Source organism: Dipodomys ordii, unplaced genomic scaffold (assembly GCF_000151885.1).
Source record: "Dipodomys ordii isolate 6190 unplaced genomic scaffold, Dord_2.0 Scaffold16, whole genome shotgun sequence".
Classification (NCBI taxonomy): domain Eukaryota; kingdom Metazoa; phylum Chordata; class Mammalia; order Rodentia; family Heteromyidae; genus Dipodomys; species Dipodomys ordii.
Genome location: NW_012267232.1, coordinates 6,575,579 through 6,593,535, shown reverse-complemented (window position 1 = coordinate 6,593,535; position 17,957 = coordinate 6,575,579). Strand labels below are relative to the sequence as shown.

General features: G+C 45.0%; 1 protein-coding gene across 1 annotated transcript; it reads left to right on the top strand.

The window, feature by feature from the left end:
• Positions 1 to 6,179: 6,179 nt before the first annotated feature.
• Lrr1 (leucine rich repeat protein 1) lies at positions 6,180 to 16,189 on the top strand. Its single transcript, XM_013012260.1, has 4 exons — positions 6,180 to 6,428; positions 9,035 to 9,133; positions 12,819 to 13,540; positions 15,909 to 16,189. Exons 1-4 carry the CDS (start codon positions 6,216 to 6,218, stop codon positions 16,147 to 16,149), a joined length of 1,275 nt encoding a protein of 424 aa, XP_012867714.1. The 5' UTR covers positions 6,180 to 6,215; the 3' UTR covers positions 16,150 to 16,189.
• Positions 16,190 to 17,957: the final 1,768 nt, after the last annotated feature.

Here is a 17,957-nt window from a genome sequence, read left to right as displayed (position 1 = left end):
CTCGTCATGGCGGCGCCGGCCGGTCGGCCTCCCCGCCGCCGCCGCCGGGCCTCCCGAGGCCTCCTCTACTTGGGATTCTCAGAAGCCTCAAAACCCTCAGTCCCTTTCCCCCAGAACCACACGCTGTTCCCTCACCAAGAGCGAGATCCCTGGCCGAATTTTCGGGGGTGACTCCAGTACAGCTGCTGGTGACCCATCTTGCTTCCACAGGTCCAACGAGGAAAAAGGAGCGACAGGCTACACGCATGCGCTCTTCAAACTTTTCTTTTGAGACAATTTACCCAGAAGGCAGCGCTGGAACGTAACGCGTGCGCAGTGTGACTACACTGTCCCGGAAGTGGGGGGGTGGAGGGAAAGGGTTCAATCCGAGCCAGGTTGGGCGGGCCCACGGTGACGTCAGCGGCGCTGAAGCTCTAGTAGCTTTCTGCCGCGGATCCGCCCGCCGGGCGCGGTGGCGCGCGTCTGTAATCCCAGCTACTCGGAAGGCTGAGCCCGGAGGATCGCTTGAGTCCAGGAGTTCTGGGCTGCAGTGCGCTATGCCGATCGGGTGTCCGCACTAAGTTCGGCATCAATATGGTGACCTCCCGGGAGCGGGGGGACACCAGGTTGCCTAAGGAGGGGTGAACCGGCCCAGGTCGGAAACGGAGCAGGTCAAAACTCCCGTGCTGATCAGTAGTGGGATCGCGCCTGTGAATAGCCACTGTACTCCAGCCTGGGCAACACAGCGAGACACGGTCTCTTTTGCTTTTCGGGGATGCAGAAACCGCCTTATTTATTACGACGCGGCAAGAAAACGAAACACGGACCCCGAACGACCCTTTAACTTCTACTCACGAACGACACCAGCCAGAGCGCACACTGACCCCTACCGGACACACGCAGACCGGCAGCCGCAATAACCTGCACTTACGACGTTCACGCGCTGGGGGACGCACGCACCACCCCAGCACATACACTCCACACAATTGCAAAACTCTCCAACACCTCTTTTAATTCAACTTGAACGCAAAACTTCTTTCACCTACATTACTGCTAGGATTCTCCCGCAAGTCATTGACACTATGATCTAAGAATAACAATATAAAACATGTTATAAAATATGAAAACAGACACCTCACCTCAACAGAAGGGGGGGTGGGTAGGGAAACCTCGTGGACATTGCACCGTAGTTTACTGATGAGCTTGAGACCCTGGGTTCCATCTCTGCCACCAAGTAGGGGTACACAATGAATCACTGTGAATTAATCTTTTTTACAGCTACATTCAGATCTGTCTCTGCAATCATTGTTACTAACATGTAATGAAAGAAACAAGATCTGAGATTTGTTTGTTTTGCTGGTTGGTCCTGAGGTTTAAACTCAGATCCTGAGCACTGTCCCTGAGCCTCTTGTGTTCAAGGCTCTACCACTCTTTGTGCTCAAGGCTAACACTCAGCCACAGCACCACTTCCAGCTATTATTTTGAGTAGTTTTTTGGGGATAAGAGGCTCATAGACTATTCTGCCCAGGCTGGCTTCGAATCAACATCCTCAGGGTCCTAAGTACCAAGTTTACAGGTATGAGCCACATGCACCTGGCTGGGTCAGAGATTTAAAACTCAGATATGACCTGGAATTCTGCCCTTAGCTCTTGAAAATCTGTACAGATACAAAACAATTCTGTTATAGTCCTTTCCACTTTCTACTTTATTTGACTCAATGATATGTAATTGAACTAAAGAAGCAGAATATGCCAGGCACTAGTGGCTCACACCAGTAATCCTAACTCCTTAAGAGGCTGAGATCTGAAGATGGGGGCCAAAGCTAGCTGGGGCAGAAAGTCCCTGAGACTCTTATCTCCAATTAATCACCAGAAAACTAGAGTAGAGCTATGGCTCAAGGCGGTAGAATGCTAGCTTTGAGCTAAAGAGCTCAGAGACAGCATCTAGGCACTGAGTTCAAGCACCACATTTAACAGGAAAAAAAAAAGCAGAGTATTTCCACCAACTTCTATAAGCACAGGCCTTTTTCAAGAGAACAGTTGAGGCAGGATCTTTGTCTATTCTCCTATCTGGACTGAGTGAGAACACCAGAGACACTGGCCTGCAAATACCTTTGGCTTTGTCTACAAAGCACTGATAGCTACTGGTGGGATTACTGGTGATGTGAAAGCAGGTAGTATCCTCATGGAGTCTTTAACAGGCCTAGGTACTAGTCAGCTATCTCAGATTCAAAAACTTCGGGTTTTTCTAACTATGTTGCCTACAATTGTACCTGGCATTCTGGGAATTTTCTACTGCTCTGAAAATGTTTTGTGTTCAGATTTAATGATAGATGACAGTTTGCTGATGGTTTGCCAAATTTGGGATTAATATATTAGATAAATCTCTTAATAGGAATCATATATACTACTTTGAACTCATAATTAAAAACCTCCAAATCTAGGCTGGGAAGGTGGCTCAGTGGTGGAGCGCTTGCCTTGCATGCATGAGGCCCTGGGTTCGATTCCTCAGCACCACATAAGCAAAAAGAAAAAAGCCGGAAGTGGCGCTGTGGCTCAAGGTAGAGCGGTAGCGTTGAGCTGAAGAGCTGAGGGACAGTGCCCAGGCCCAGAGTTCAGGCCCCATGACCAGACCCAAAAATAAATCAAAATAAATAAATAAATAAAATTCAATGTCTCTAGAACCAATCCTGGTACCAATATTGTATAACTCAGTTTTCCCCAGAGAGACAGAACCAACAGAATGGATAGACAGACAAACAGACAGACAATTTATTAAGGGATTAGCTCCAATGCCATCTATAAACTAGAGAACCTGAGATACCAATAGCATGACTCAAACCAAAAGCTTCAGAATTAGAAAAACCAAGGGCACCTCAGACTGAGGCTGAAGGCCTGAGAACCAGAGGTACACTACTATAGGTCCTAGAGTCCAAAGACCTGAAGAAACTAGAGTCCTAAAGGCCAAAGCACTGAGATGTATCTCAATTCAAAGGAATAGAAAGGAAATCTCTCCCCTTTCCCCTCCTTGTCTGTCCCTCCTTCCCCAGCTCCCCCACCCTCAACTCCTCCCCCTTCACACCTCTATGTAAATTCTTAAAAAGATTTGTGTTTGATATGACTCAATAGTAAAGGCCCAACCCAAGATCCTGTGTTTAATTCCCAGCACGATAAAAGGAAAAACAATGTGTTTTCATATTATCCTTTTATATTTTCAGCTTTGTTATAGTTGTTTTGTAGTACCTGTATTTGAAGTCAAAGCCTTGTGCTGGCTAAGTAAGTTTTGTTTGTTTTTTGGTTGTTTTGTTTTTTTTTTTTGTAGGTCATGGGGCTTGAACTCTGGGCCTGAAGTGCTGTCCCTCAGCTCTTCAGCTCAAGGCTAGTGCTTTATCACTTGAGCTACAGTGCCACTTGTGGTTTTCTGGTGGCTTATTGGAGATAAGAGTTTCATGGACTTTCCTGCCTGGGCTGGCTTTGAATGGAGATTCTCAGATCTCAGCCTCCTGAGTAGCTAGGGTTACAGGCGTGAGCCACCGGCGCCTGGCTTTGGCTAAGTAAGTTTTGAGCTAAGCTCTCAGCTCAATGTTTTTTTCCTTGTCAGTCATGGGGCTTCTACCATAAGCCTGGGCACTGTCACAGTGCTCTTCAGCTTAAGGCAAGTACTCTACCACTTGAGCTACTTCCACTTACTGGTGGTTATCTGGAGATAAGAGTCTCATGAACTTTCCTGGCCAGGCTGGCTTTGAATTGTGATCCTCAGATCTCAGCCTCCTGAGTAGCTAGGATTACAGGAACAAGCCTCCGGTATCCAGCCCTCAGCTCAATTTTTATTTAAATCTTTCTTTCTTTCTTTCTTTCTTTCTTTCTTTCTTTCTTTCTTTCTTTCTTTCTTTCCTTTTCTTTCTTTCTTTCTTTCTCCCTTCCTTCCTTCCTTCCTTCCTTCCACTCCTGGGGCTTGAACTCGGGGCCTGGGAACTATCCCTGAGCTTCTTTTGCTCAAGGCTAGCACTTTACCACTTGAGCCACAGCACCACTTCTGGCTTTTTCTGTATGTGGTACTGAGGAATCAAACCCAGGTCTTCATGCATGCTAGGCAAGCACTCTACCACTAAGCCACATTCCCAGCCCAATTTGAATCTTATATCTAAAATCTATTTCACTGTCTCCCCAGATAGAGAAATGAAGCATCTACCCCAAATGGCCAGCTACTTACACATAGCAATATAAATTGAATGTAACCTTGCTTGAATCTAGCGCAATATAAACTCTCTTAAGTATTGTTAAATGAATAAAATTTATTTATTAAATCAAATACATATGTGTGCCATTGATTATTCTTTCTACAAATATGTATTAAATACCTACTCTGTGTAAATACTACACTAGGCCTTGCATATAACACTCATGACTCAGATCCCAGAAAGCCTGTAGTCAGGAAGTGAATACACACATTAAACAACAATATAGCAATATTTTGGAGAGAATGACCTTAAAATCTCCTTTGCCAAAAACATTCAAACATGCTGGATGAAATATGGCATGTCTTAAAGTACAAGATTGAGCTCTCAGAAAGGAATATCCCAAGGATTTCCATTTACAAGGTGCTCCATGGAGATCGAACATACATTACTTGTACGAGAGGGAGGGGTTCCCTGTTCTGTCATTACACAGGTATCTAATGGATCTGGATGAACCCACCTATAACTCTCCCTTAACTCCCTTCTTAAACCATCACTGCCAGTTTCATTGTTCTATGTTCATACACACAAATAAAACTACTTCCATCATATCATCCTCACTTGTCAAGAGGTTAAGTATGCCTCTCACTGGTGGCTCACACCTGTAATCCTAGCTACCCAGGAAGCTGAGATCCAAGGATCAGTATTCAAAGCCAGCTCAGGAAGGAAAGTCTGTGAGACTCTTATCTCCAACTAACCATGAGAAAACCAGAACTGGCGCTGTGGCTCAGTAGCCTTGAGCAAAAGAGCTCAGGGATAGGGCCCAGGCAGAGTTCAAGCCCTATAACTGACAAGAGAGGAGAGGAAGGAGAGAGAAGAGAGAAAGAGGAGGTATGGAGGGGATGGGAGGGGAGGGGGAGGATGAAGGGGGGAGGGAGACAGACAGATTAGGTATATTTAATATTCTTATGTTTTTGTCTGTTGTGGTGGTTGAATTCTGGGCCTAGTCACTGTCCCTCAGCTCTCTTGCTCAAGGCTAGCGCTCTACCACTGACCCACCTTCCCAGCCCCATATTTAATATTCTTGTAACAATTCAGGTTGGCATTTGGTTTTCTTCTGTATATAGAAAAGCTAAATAAAAAAGACAAGTCCTATGAAGTGCAATAGTCTTTGAAAATCGGGGGGTGGCGGCAATTTATTATCTTCGTCACTATTTTTCCTGAATCAAGTACGCTTTTCACAAAGTGGAATCGACAGACAACATTTCAACTGCTATGTTTAAATAGGAACGTTCATTTATGATTAAATCACAGGCGGGCGCTCAGTGGCTCCATAAAGGGAGTAAGGAAAGGGAAGGTCCCGCGGGGTCTGGACAGACGTCCCGCGTCTCGGACAATTCTCATCCAGCGGCCCGCGAGGCGGAGTCACAGCCGTCGGACAGTGACTGCCGAGCTAACTGCAGTCATCTCCGTCGTCGCCATAGACACAACACCGCCAGCTTGTCAAGTCCTCATCTCTGGCTTTTATGATAACCACTCGTGGTGTTCCAAAAACACAGCTTGACACCGGCCTTCTACAGGGAACCGCCTTCCAGTGAGACGGAGGGCGCGCTCACAGGTGAGACGGATGAGCGCGCACACAGGTGAGACCCAGGTGAGACCGATGAGCGCGCTCACAGGTGAGACCCAGGTGAGACGGATGAGCGCGCTCACAGGTGAGACACAGCCCACTGTAAACAAGAACTCCGCCCCCAACCGCGCGCACGGCAATCCCGACGTAGCGTCCTCGCCGAACGCCCGCTTCGAAGGGCCCAAGTCTGGTCCTCAAGCTATCGAAATGCGCACTTCCCAGGCTCGTGAACACAGTCAAGAGTCATTAATACCTGAAGAGATGAAATATTTCTCCCAGGGGGACTCAGAAAACCCGGGACCCCTTCATGTATCGAGCAGGCGGATCCCCGGGCAGCCTGAGCGCTCGAGGACCCCGGCGGCTGCTCGGCGTGGCGGGAAGGAGGAAGTTTCAAAGCTCAGGGGCCTCGGTGGCCCGGGCTCCTGCAGGATGAAGCTGCACTGCGAGGTGGAGGTGGTCAGCCGACACTTGCCAGCCTTGGGGCTGAGGAACCGTGGCAAGGGCGTCCGGGCCGTAGTAAGTCTTTGTCAACAGTCGGCCGGGAATCAGCGGCGCCCCCAAGCCAGCAGTGACCCCGATAGCCAGCCCCCCGCCTTCCTGTTCATCTCCACCATGAAGGACCGGCACGGGACCCGCTACCAGGTACGGCCGGGCCGGGGGCTCAGCTCTTCCTTCCCGGGCCCTTGGGGGGTGGTGCGAGCCCCGAGCCCCCGTCCCTGGCTTCCCACTACCACCACGGCCCTCGGGCCTGTCAGAAACGTTGTGAGCAGTGACATTTTGTTCCCCCGTTACTGTTCTCGCCCCGTTCTGCTGCTCGGTTTACTGCGTGGCCGTTCAATGATAGGTAGCGGTGCCGCCCTCTTAAAGCCCCGAACGGCTTAGCCTGCGTGGAAGCTCTCATAACTGCATTTTCACTCGGTACGTTGTTTCTCCCACCGTCTTTTCTGGAGTTCACTCCCCGCCCCCTTTTAATAGCTGATGCATATTAAACAGGCTTTTGTTTGCATCGAAGTTATTGGTTATTGGATTCTCTCCCTTCCCCCCTCCCCTCCCCTCCGTTCCCTCCTTTCCTCTCCCCTCCTTTCCCCTTTTCTCCCCTCGGTTTGAACTCGGCCTGGGCACCGTTCCTGAGCTGCTTTTGCTTGAGGCTAGCACTCTATCACTAGAGCCACAGCACCACTTCCACTTTTTTCTGTGTATGCGGTACCGAGGAATGGAACCCAGGGCTTCAAACACACTAGGCAAACACTCTATAGACAAAGTCACATTCCCAGCCCCTCCCTTCCTGGTCTCTCCTGTCTGTCTTTCTTGTATTTACTCTGATTCCTTAGGTCCAGCGCTTGATTCCATAGGTCCAGTGCTTGATTCCTTAGGTCCAGCGCTTGATTCCTTAGGTCCAGTGCTTGATTCCTTAGGTCCAGCGCTTGATTCCTTAGGTAGGTCCAGTGCTTTTTTTGTGTCTGCAGAGCTGTGGTAAATTCTCTAGTTAGAAGTTGAAATTTGATCTTCTCCATTATCAGTCATTGTTATTTTGTGGCTGCTATATCTTGGTTAGCTACCAAGATGAGGGAACACTTTATCCACTCTTGCATTAAGCTGTGTTTCTTGTTTGTGCACGTGTGTGCACCAGTACTGGGACTTGAACTAAAGGCCTCACGCTGTGGCTCAGCTTATTCACTCAAGGCTGGTGCTCTACCATGCAAGTCACAGTTGCACTTCTGGATTTTTGCTGGTTAATTGGAGATAAGCATCCCATGGATTTGTCTGCCTAAGCTGGCTTTGAATCTCTATCCTCAGATTTCAGTGTCCCTAGTAGCATCAAACTTTTGGCTGTTTGTTGTTTTGTTTTGCTTTTTTAAAAAAAAAAATTGGTATTGGGGATTGAAATCAGCCTTGGGTTCTTGCTTGGCTCCTCCATTCTCCCACAATGCTGGCATTCTACCACTTGTACCATGCCTCCACTTCCAGCTTTTGATGGTTAATTTGAGATTAGAATCTCAGGGATTTGTCTGTCTGGGCTGACTTGGATCGTCAGATCCTCACATCTCAGCCTCCTAAGTAGCTAGGATTACGGGTATGAGCCACTGGCACCTGGGTAATTTTTTTTTTTTGTCCAGTCGTGGGGCCTGAACTCTGGGCCTGGGCGCTGTCCCTCAGCTCTTCAGCTCAAGGCTAGCACTCTACCACTTGAGCCACAGCGCCACTTCCAGCTTTTTTTCCTTTTGCTTATGTGGTGCTGAGGAATCGAACCCAGGGCCTCATGCATGCAAGGCAAGCACTCTACCACTGAGCCATCTTCCCAGCCCTAGTCCAAAATTTTATATGTCAGTCAGAGCTCTAGCTCTGAGGTTAACAGTAGCAAGCCCGACAAAATTTTGATTCTTATGCCCCTCCCTCCCAGAGTAATAATTTGAGGTTATAGCCAGGCGCCGGTGGCTCACGCCTGTAATCCTAGCTACTCAGGAAGCTGGAAGCTGAGATCTGAGGATCACGGTTCAAAGCCAACCCGGGCAGGAAAGTCCATGAAATTCTTACCTCCAATAAAACACTAGAAAACTGGAAGTGGTGCTGTAGCTCAAGTGGTAGAGTGCTTGCCTTGAGATGAAGAGCTGAGGGACAGCACTCAGGCCCAGAGTTCAAGCCCCACAACCAAAAAATAATAATAATAATTTGAGGTTATGAAAACAAATAACTGCTACTGGCTATTATTACTATACGTGATTATTCAAAAAATACGGGATTCTGTTCCCAAGAAAGAATCTGGACAGATAAGGTAGTAATATCTATCACACGCTACATAGAGTTATAACTATAACTGCTTTAAAAATAAATCAACCAAACCACACCCTTACAATAAAAAACAATCAGGGCTGGCCATAGTGGTACATAACTATAATCTTAGCACTGGGGAAGTGGAGGCAAGAAGATAAAAACTCTAAGGTAAGCTGGACCTTAGTTATTCAAGAGATTGAGATCGAGGATTACAGTTAAAAGCCAGTCTGGACTTTTGTGAGACTTTTACTTTCAATTTACTAGCAAAAAGCTGGAAATAGAGGCATGGCTCAAATAGTGGGGCAAACCTGGGTTACATTTAAAAAATATATATATTTCCCAAAAATCTTGAAACTTTAAAAAGGACGAAATTAAAACATTTCATCTTTAGGACTAAAAGCCAAACCAAAGCTAGAAAAAGTGAACAATATTGAGTAACTATCTGTTTTTGTCTCTTTTTCCCTTGTTTTAAGCAGCTAAAGGAGAACATTGAGCAGTTCTTCACCAAATTTGTGGATGAAGGGAAAGCCACTGTAAGGTTAAAGGAGCCACCTGTGGACATCCGTCTGAGTAAGGTATAGAATTACAGATAGTTGCCTTCTGTGTTTTCTTTAAAAAAGATGGTTCAAGGGGCTGGGAAGGTGGCTCAGTGGTAGAGCGCTTGCCCTGCATGCAAGAGGCCCTGGGTTCGATTCCTCAGCACCACATAAACAAAAAGAAAAAAGCTGGAAGTGGCAGTGTGGCTCAAGTGATAGAGTGCTAGCCTTGAGCTGAAGAGCTGAGGGACAGTGCCCAGGCCCAGAGTTCAGGCCCCACAACCGGACCCAAAAACAAAACCAAAAACTGACTAAGCTTGGGCTGGGAAGGTGGCTCAGTGGTAGAGCGCTAGCCTTGCATGCCTGAGGCCCTGGGTTCGATTCCTTAGTATCACATAAGCAAAAAGAAAAAAGCCGGAAGTGGCGCTGTGGCTCAAGTGGTAGAGCGCTAGCCTTGAGCTGAAGAGCTGAGGGACAGCGCCCAAGCCCAGAGTTCAAGCCCCACTACCGGACCCCCCCCCCAAAAAAAAAGATGGTTCAAGCTTCTTGATATCCCACATAGCTAAACAGGTATGGGCTCTTATAGGTGTGCTGCAGAGTCCATGACAAAGAGGCAGCTTAATTGCCTCTAAAAGACCAGAAGCTTCTTTGGTGAGGTGTACTGGATGAGAATAAAACTGGGTTTGCTTCTGTGCCAAGATGGCTTCCAAGAGGGAGCTTTAATGTTCTTAAACTGACAAATGGCACACATGCATATTTTGTCAGCTAGATCTCATATTACAAATTTAGTGTAAAAGATAAAATGCAATGATATTAATCTTTTTTTTTTTTTTTTGGCCAGTCATGGGGCTTGAACTCTGGTGCCTGGGCATGGTCCCTTCAGCTCTTCAGCTTAAGGCTAGTGCTCTAAGACTTGAGCCACTTCCGGTTTTCTGGTGGTCTATTGGAGATAACAAACTCATGGACTTTACTGCTCAGGTGTCTTTGAAATGTGATCTTCAGATCTCAGCCTCCTGAGTAGCTAGGATTACAAACATGAGCCACTGGCACCTGGCTTTCTTTTCTTTCTTTCTTTCTTTTTTTTTCTTTTTCTTTTTTTTTGGGTCCGGTTGTGGGGCCTGAACTCTGGGCCTGGGCGCTGTCCCTCAGCTCAAGGCTAGCACTCTATCACTTGAGTCACAGCGCCACTTCCGGCTTTTTTTCCTTTTGCTTATGTGGTGCTGAGGAATTGAACTCAGGGCCTCAGGCACGCAAGGCAAGCGCTCTACCACTGAGCCACCTTCCCAGCCCCTTTCTTTTTTTGTATTTTATTTTATTTTATTTTTTTGTATTTTATTTATAATCATTTTTCAATACATAGACCATTAAAAAATGTAAACCTTCTTTTGCTCTGTCTTTTTTCTTCCCTCTTTAACAAGAGTAGGAGCTGCCTAGCAAGTGCAAAGCCCTGAATTAAAACTCTAGTACAAAAATGGGTTGGGTTAGGGGCATGCCTCATGTAATAAAGAACTACTTGCTTAGCAAGCTAGGAGGCCATGAGTTCAAACCCTAGTACTTCAAGAGAAAAAAAAAATCTACCAAGATAGTATGAACAATATCTTTCTCAACTCCCCATCCCCCACCCTTAAAATGGCCTGGGCCTTGACCTTGAGTATGCCAAGCATGTAGTATATGACTGAGCTACTATACTAGCCCTGAACTTCACATTGTTCTCATTGTTCACATTGTTCCTGCCTCCTTGTTGTGATTAATGCATCCTTCCACTAACTCTGCCTTCCTGTCAAGTTGAAGTCCTACCAGTTTAGACAGATTTCTAGAAAGACTCAATCTATTGGCCTTCCTTGTCTTAGTGTTTGACTTTTATTTTTTATTTATCTATTTATTTTTTGCAGGTCCTGGAGCTTGAACTCAAGGCCTGGGAACTGTCCTTGAATCTCTGCTCAAGGCTAGTGCTCTACCACTTGAGCCACAGCACCACTTCCAATTTTTTCTGTTTATGTGGTACTGAGGAATCAAACCCAGGGCATCATGGATGCTAGGCAAGCACTTTACCACTAAGCCACATTCCCAGCTCCTTTATTTTTATTTTTTGCCAGCCATGGGACTTGAACTCTGGGCCTGGGTGCTGTCCCTGAGTTCTTCAACTCAAGGCCAGCCCTACCACTTGAGCCACAGCTCCACTTCCAGTTTTCTGGTGGTTAATTGGAGATAAGGATTTCATCTTATGGACTTTCCTGCCGAGTCTGGCTTTGAACCGCAGTCCTCAGATCTCAGCCTCCTGAGTAGCTAGATTTATGGGCATGAGCCACCAGCACCCAGCTTTGACCTTTATTTATTTTTGTCAGTTATGTGGCTTAAAGTCTGGGCCTGGGCACTATCCCTCAGCTCTTCAGCTCAAGGCTAGTGCTCTACCACTTGAGCCACAGTGCCACTTCCGGTTATCTGGTTGGTTCATTGTAGATAAGAGTCTCACGGACGGATGGACATTCCTGCCTGGGCTGGCTTTAAACCATGATCCTCAGATCTCAGCCTGCTGAGTAGCTAGGATTATAGGTGTGAGCCACTGGTGCCCGGCTTAACCTTTTTTTAAATTGATTCATATTGAATGCTGCCTCAGAGATCAGTGATCAACCTGGGCACCCATGGCTCACACCAGAATCCTAGCTACCCAGGAGGCTGAGATCTGAGGATAGGGGTTCAAAGCCAACTTAGGCAGGAAAGTCTGTGAGACTTATCTCCAATTAACCATCAGAAAACTAGAAGTGGTGCTGTGGCTCAAATGGTAGAGTCGTTGCCTTGAGCTAAAAGGCTCAGGGACAGAGTACAGGTCCAGAGTTGAAGACCCACAACCGACAAAAAAAAAATCCGTGATCAGCCTTCCCTTGAGCTAGTGACTTGCCATTATTTCTCATTCTTTCTTGGTCAGTACACTGGTTTACTCTATTTTACCTTTTTCTTTTTTTTTTTTGCCCGTCTTGGGGCTTAAACTCAGGACCTGGGCACTGTTCCTGAGCTTCTTTTGCTAGAGGCTAGCTACTCTACCACTTGAGCCACAGAGCCACTTCCAGTTTTTTCTGTTTATATGGTACTGAGGAATCAAACCCAGGGCTTGATGCATGCTAGGCAAGCATTCCACCATTAAGCCACATTCCCAGCTTTATTTTATCTTCTTTTATTTATTTATTTTTTTGTCCAGGGGCTTAAACTCAGCCTGGTCTCTGTCCCTGTGCTCTTCAGGTCAAGGCTAGCGCTCTACCCCTTGAACTGCAGTCTCATTTCTGGCTTTTTTGGTAATTTATGGAGTTAAAGAGTTTCACAGACTTTTTTTGCCCAGGCTGTTTTGAAAAAATCTTCAGATCTCAGCTTTTGAGTAACTAGGATTAGAGGCACTAGCCGCCAGTTCCTGGCTTATTTTACTCCTTTTACTTTTTTTTTTTTTTTTGGTTCCGTTCGTGGGCCTGAACTCTGGGCCTGGGCGCTGTCCCTCAGCTCTTCAGCTCAAGGCTAGCACTCTACCACTTGAGCCACAGCGCCACTTCCGGCTTTTTTTTCTTTTGCTTTTGTGGTGCTGAGGAATCGAACCCAGGGCCTCAGGCTTGCAAGGCAAGTGCTCTACCACTGAGCCACCTTCCCAGCCCCACTACAGAATTTTTTATGTGAAGAACTAGCCATATGTGCATTATCTAAAATGGAATATTTGTTTGCCTAACTTTTATTTATTCAGGCCAATGCGAGCAGCTTAAAGGGTTTCCTTTCAGCTATGAGACTAGCTTATAGAGGCTGCGGTATCAATACACAGCTTTCAACACCCACACCAGTGAAGACTTCAGAATTTGAAAAATTTAAAACCAAAATGCTTATCACATCCAAAAAAGACTATCCTCTAAACAAGAATTTTCCACATTTTCTGGAACATCTTCAGACTTCTTATTGTGGGCTTCTTCGAATTGATATGCGTATGCTTTGCTTAAAAAACCTCAGGAAGTTAGACTTGAGTCACAATCATATTAAAAAACTTCCAGCTACAGTTGGAGATCTCATACACCTTCAAGAACTTAACCTAAGCGACAACCACCTGGAGTCATTTAGTGTGGCCTTGTGTCAGTCTACACTCCAAAAGTCACTTCGGAGTTTGGATCTTAGCAAAAACAAAATCAAGGCACTTCCAATACAGTTTTGCCAGCTTCACGAACTTACAGATTTAAAACTTGATGACAATCAGTTGATTCGGTTTCCTTTCAAGATAGGACAGCTAACAAACCTTCATTTTTTATCAGCAGCTCGAAATAAGCTTCTATTTTTGCCTAGTGAATTTAAAATGTTATCCCTTGAGTATTTGGATCTTTTTGGCAATCCTTTTGAACCACCAGAAGTCCTTCCTACTATAAAGCTGCAAGCACCGTTAACTTTACTGGAGCTTTCTGCGCGAACTGTACTGAATAATAGGTAAGACCTTTATAGTCCTAAAATGTGGTACTAGTATTCTCATGAAACTGACAGTAATAGTCACAGACTAATAGAACTTCTCAGTAGAATTTCTATGCACATCTTGAATCATTGCTAAAGTGGTAGCATTCTTTTTGTTTTTTGGTCAATCGTGGGGCTTTAACTCTGGGCCTGGGTGCTGTCCCTGAGCTCTTGAGCTCAAGGCTAGTACTTGAGCCACAGCGCCACTTCCGATTTTCTGGTGGTTTATTGGAGATAAGAGTCTCACAGAATTTCCTGCCCGGGCTGACTTTGACCGGTGATCCTCAGATCTAAGTCTCCTGAGTAGCTAGGATTACAGGTGTGAGCCACCAGCACCCAGGTAGCATTCTTGATGTTCCTTATCTCTGCTTGGAATGATTACCCTTCATGAAATCTTATAACTCACTCTCTCACTTCATTAGGTTTTCTGCCCACACATCATTCCAGAGAGTTCTTATTTATTCCACCTATCAAAAGTTTTATTCTGAGAATGTGGCTTAGTAGTAGAGTGCTTGCCCAGCATGCATGAAGCCCTGGATTTGATTCCTCAGTACCACATAAACAGAAAAAGCAGGAAGTAGTGCTGTGGCTCAAGTAATCTAGTGTTAGCTTTGAGCAAAAGAAGATCAGGGACAGTGCCCAGGCCTTGAGTTCAAGCCCCAGGATTCCTCCCTGCCCCCCCCTCCAAAAAAAGTTTTATTCCATGCTAGATTCCATGTCTCATCCTGTAATCCTAGTTACTTGGGAGATGGAGATTGGAGGATTGCAGTTCAAGGCTAGTCAGGAAGAATCAGATTCCATCCTGACCAGTGTAGCTGCCTACCTGACATCCCAGCTGTTCAGGGAAGCACCGTCCGTCCATCAGGACATAAATCTAGATCCTATTGAAAATAGCCAACCCAGAAAAGGGGCTGGAGGAGTGGCTAAAGTAGACTACATTCGTAACAAGTGCAAGGCTTTTAGTTCAAACTCTAGCATATATACACACACACACAAAAGTATTTACCTCATTACATGGCTTATTTATTATTGTCACAGTACTTACAGCCTTGTGTTGTATGTGTGTGTGTATGTGTGTCTGTCTGTCATGAGTCTTGAACTCTTGAGCCTGGGCACTGTCCCTGAGCTCTTCAGCTCAAGGCAAGTGCTTTACCCTTGAGCCACAGTGCCACTTCTGGTTTTCTGGTGATTAGTTGGAGATAAGAGTCTCAGGGAAAGGGCCTGGGAAGGTGGCTCAGTGGTAGAGTGCTTGCCTTGCATGCCTGAGGCCCTGGGTTCGATTCCTCAGCACCACATAAGCAAAAAGAAAAAAAAGCCAGAAGTGGCGGTGTGGCTCAAGTGGTAGAGCACTAGCCTTGAGCTGAAGAGCTGAGGGACAGCGCCCAAGCCCGGAGTTCAGGCCCCACGACTGGACACCCCTCCCCCCCAAAGAGTCTCAGGGACATTCCTACCCAGGCTGGCTTTGAACCTCTATCCTCACATCTCATTCTCTTGAGTAGCTAGAATTACAGGCATGTGTCACTGGCTTCTGGCTTGCATGCATAATTTTCTTTTTTGGATCCGGTCGTGGGGCCTGAACTCTGGGCCTAGGCACTGTCCCTCAGCTCTTCAGCTCAAAGCTAGCACTCTACCACTTGAGCCACAGCGCCACTTTCCGGCTTTTTTCTTTTTGCTTATGTGTTGCTGAGGAATCGAACCCAGGGCCTCATGCATGCAAGGCAAGTGCTCTACCACTGAGCCACCTTCCCAGCCCTGTATGCATAATTTTTAACATTTGTTTGCTGGCTGTTTTTCTCAGGACAATGTGATTCCTGAGGGCATGGAGTTTGTTTTACTTTGTACTGAATAGTCCTAGAGTCTAAAAATGTGATGGCCCTGTACTTGGCTCATATTGCACATTTAATAGCTGAATAAATGTATAGCAAGTAATAAAGAGTGCTAGCCTTGAGCAAAAGATCTTAGGGACAGTGCCCAGGCCTGGAGTTCAAGCCATATAACTGACAAAAAAGAAAAGCTCTTAAATAATGTAGGTAAGAGATGTAGGTCCGTAGACCCTACCACATATCAACTAGTTAAGAATCTGAAGATGGCCTCTTATGTGTTAGAAATTTAAATGGTGAACCAATGTCTTGATTTTGCTTAGGTATTATTGTTATCTTAGGTTCACAGTGTATCATTTTGTAGTATATTTGTCCCATTTTTTTTTTTTTACCAGTTGTGAAAATAATGTTCTGACTCTTCTTAAGTTGCAACTTATTCTTCTGTCATTATAATTCAGGGTCCTAATAATTTCTGTCCTGATATATACGTTCTGAATTTAGTAACAAAATACATTTTTTCCCCATAGGATTCCATATGGCCCTCATATCATTCCTTTCCACCTTTGCCAAGATTTGGATACTGCAAAAACTTGTGTTTGTGGAAGATTTTGTCTAAACTCTTTCATCCAAGGAACGTCTGCCATGAATCTACACTCCTTTTCCCACACTGTGGTCTTAGTAGACAATATGGGTGGAACTGAAGCACCGATTATCTCATATTTCTGTTCTCTAGCCTGTTATGTAAATTCCTCTGATATGTTAAAGTAATAGGTGATACCTCAAAAAAATTTCATTTAGTCACAGGTCATTTTGAGCTTCGTGTATGGTTTGTAATCTAACAGTGTTAAAATGAACAAGAACCTTTTCATATACTTGTTTGACTAAATTTGTAATTTCCTTAAAAATCAATTTAGAGGAGTGCATGGTGGTACATGTGTATATTCCCAGCCTGTTATACCTCAGGTTCTTAACCAGTTTGGGTATATAGCAAAATTCTGAGTCAAAAGAATTATAGAAAATGAAATTTAATTTTATATGGAATTAACTTTTTTGTTGTTGTTGTTCATGAAGCTTGAACTTCTGGGCCTGGGTGCTGTCCCTCCTCTCTTCAGCTCAAGGCTAGGGCTCTACTTCCAGTTTTCTGTGGTTAATTGGAAAGTCTCAGGACATTTCTTCCTGGGCTGGCTTTGAAACTCGATTCTCAGTCTCAGCCTCCTGAGTATGTAGGATTACAGGCGTGTGCCACTGGCACCTGGCAGAATTAACTTTTAATAAATTAACATTTATTGGAGTGTTATTTCCAGGATTGATTTTTTTTTTTCCCCCAGTCCTGGAGATTTAACCCAAGACTTTGAAAATATTAGGAGAACACTGTAGCATTTAGCCCTGTAGGATTCTTTTTTGTTGTTGTTTTGCTTTTGTGCCAATACTGGGGCTTGAACTTAGGCCCTGGTGTCCTCACTTGGCCTTTTCAAGACTGTCAAGCTACCATGTGAGCCACAACTCCACTTCTAGCTTTTTGTTGGTTCAGTAGAGATAGTCTCAGACTTCTGTCCCAGCCTGGCTTTGAACCAGATTTCAGCCTCTTGAGTAGCTAGGATTACACACATGAACTACCAGCACCTGACCCCATAGTATTCTTTTAATGTTAAATTGATATTGATTCTAATCATCCTGGTTCTAAGAATCAACTTTTTTGAATTTCAGTGAGGGAAATTGAATTTTTGTATACAAATAATATGCTCTGCCTGCCTAATATTCTCAATCACAGTGAACATTTGTTTAGTATTAAAACTACATACAGGTTGAACATTTCTAATGTCCAGAATGCTCCAAAATTCAAAATATTTTGAGCACTGACATGCTACAAGTAGAAAATTCTACAACGTATTCTCCAATGAGAGGTCCCAGTCAAAACATAATTGTTTTGGTATGCTGAAAATACTGTGAGATTACCTTCAGGTTATGAAATATATATAAAGCTTTTTTTTTTTTTTGTCAGTCATGGGACTTGAACTCTGGGCCTCGGCATTGTCCCTCAGCTCTTCAGGTGGGGATGTAGAACAAAGAAATGAACTTGAAATAATCCTGGAAAGTTTTCAGTACTATGTTGTTCTCTTCCCATTGCCCACCCTACTAAACCACTGGAATAACTTCAGAATTTATTGTTGTAAATAAAGCTACTGGGGAAAACTTGCTGTAGTAGTAGTAGTACACTACTGTTCTGGGATTGGAGGCAGGTTCTCTGTATTTACAAATTAACCATCTGTATAAAAATGTTTCTTATTTGAGGGCTGGGAAGGTGGCTCAGTGGTAGAGCGCTTGCCTTGCATGCCTGAGGCCCTGGGTTCGATTCCTCAGCACCACATAAGAAAAAAGCCGGAAGTGGCGCTGTGGCTTAAGTGGTAGAGTGCTAGCCTTGAGCTGAAGAGCTGAGGGACAGCGCCCAGGCCCAGAGTTCAGGCCCACGACTGGACCCGAAAATAAAATTAAAAAAAAATAAAAAATGTTTTGTATTTGGGACTCATTTCCCTGAAAACACAAGTATTCCCAAGTAAAGATTGTTTAAACTGTTA

Excerpts from the sequence above, each read along its gene's own strand:
- Lrr1 (XM_013012260.1), top strand. The coding sequence starts at position 6,216 with ATGAAGCTGCACTGCGAGGTGGAGGTGGTCAGCCGACACTTGCCAGCC. Across the intron at positions 6,429-9,034 it reads GGCACGGGACCCGCTACCAG|CTAAAGGAGAACATTGAGCA; the intron begins GTACGGCCGGGC and ends TGTTTTAAGCAG. Across the intron at positions 13,541-15,908 it reads CGAACTGTACTGAATAATAG|GATTCCATATGGCCCTCATA; the intron begins GTAAGACCTTTA and ends TTTTCCCCATAG.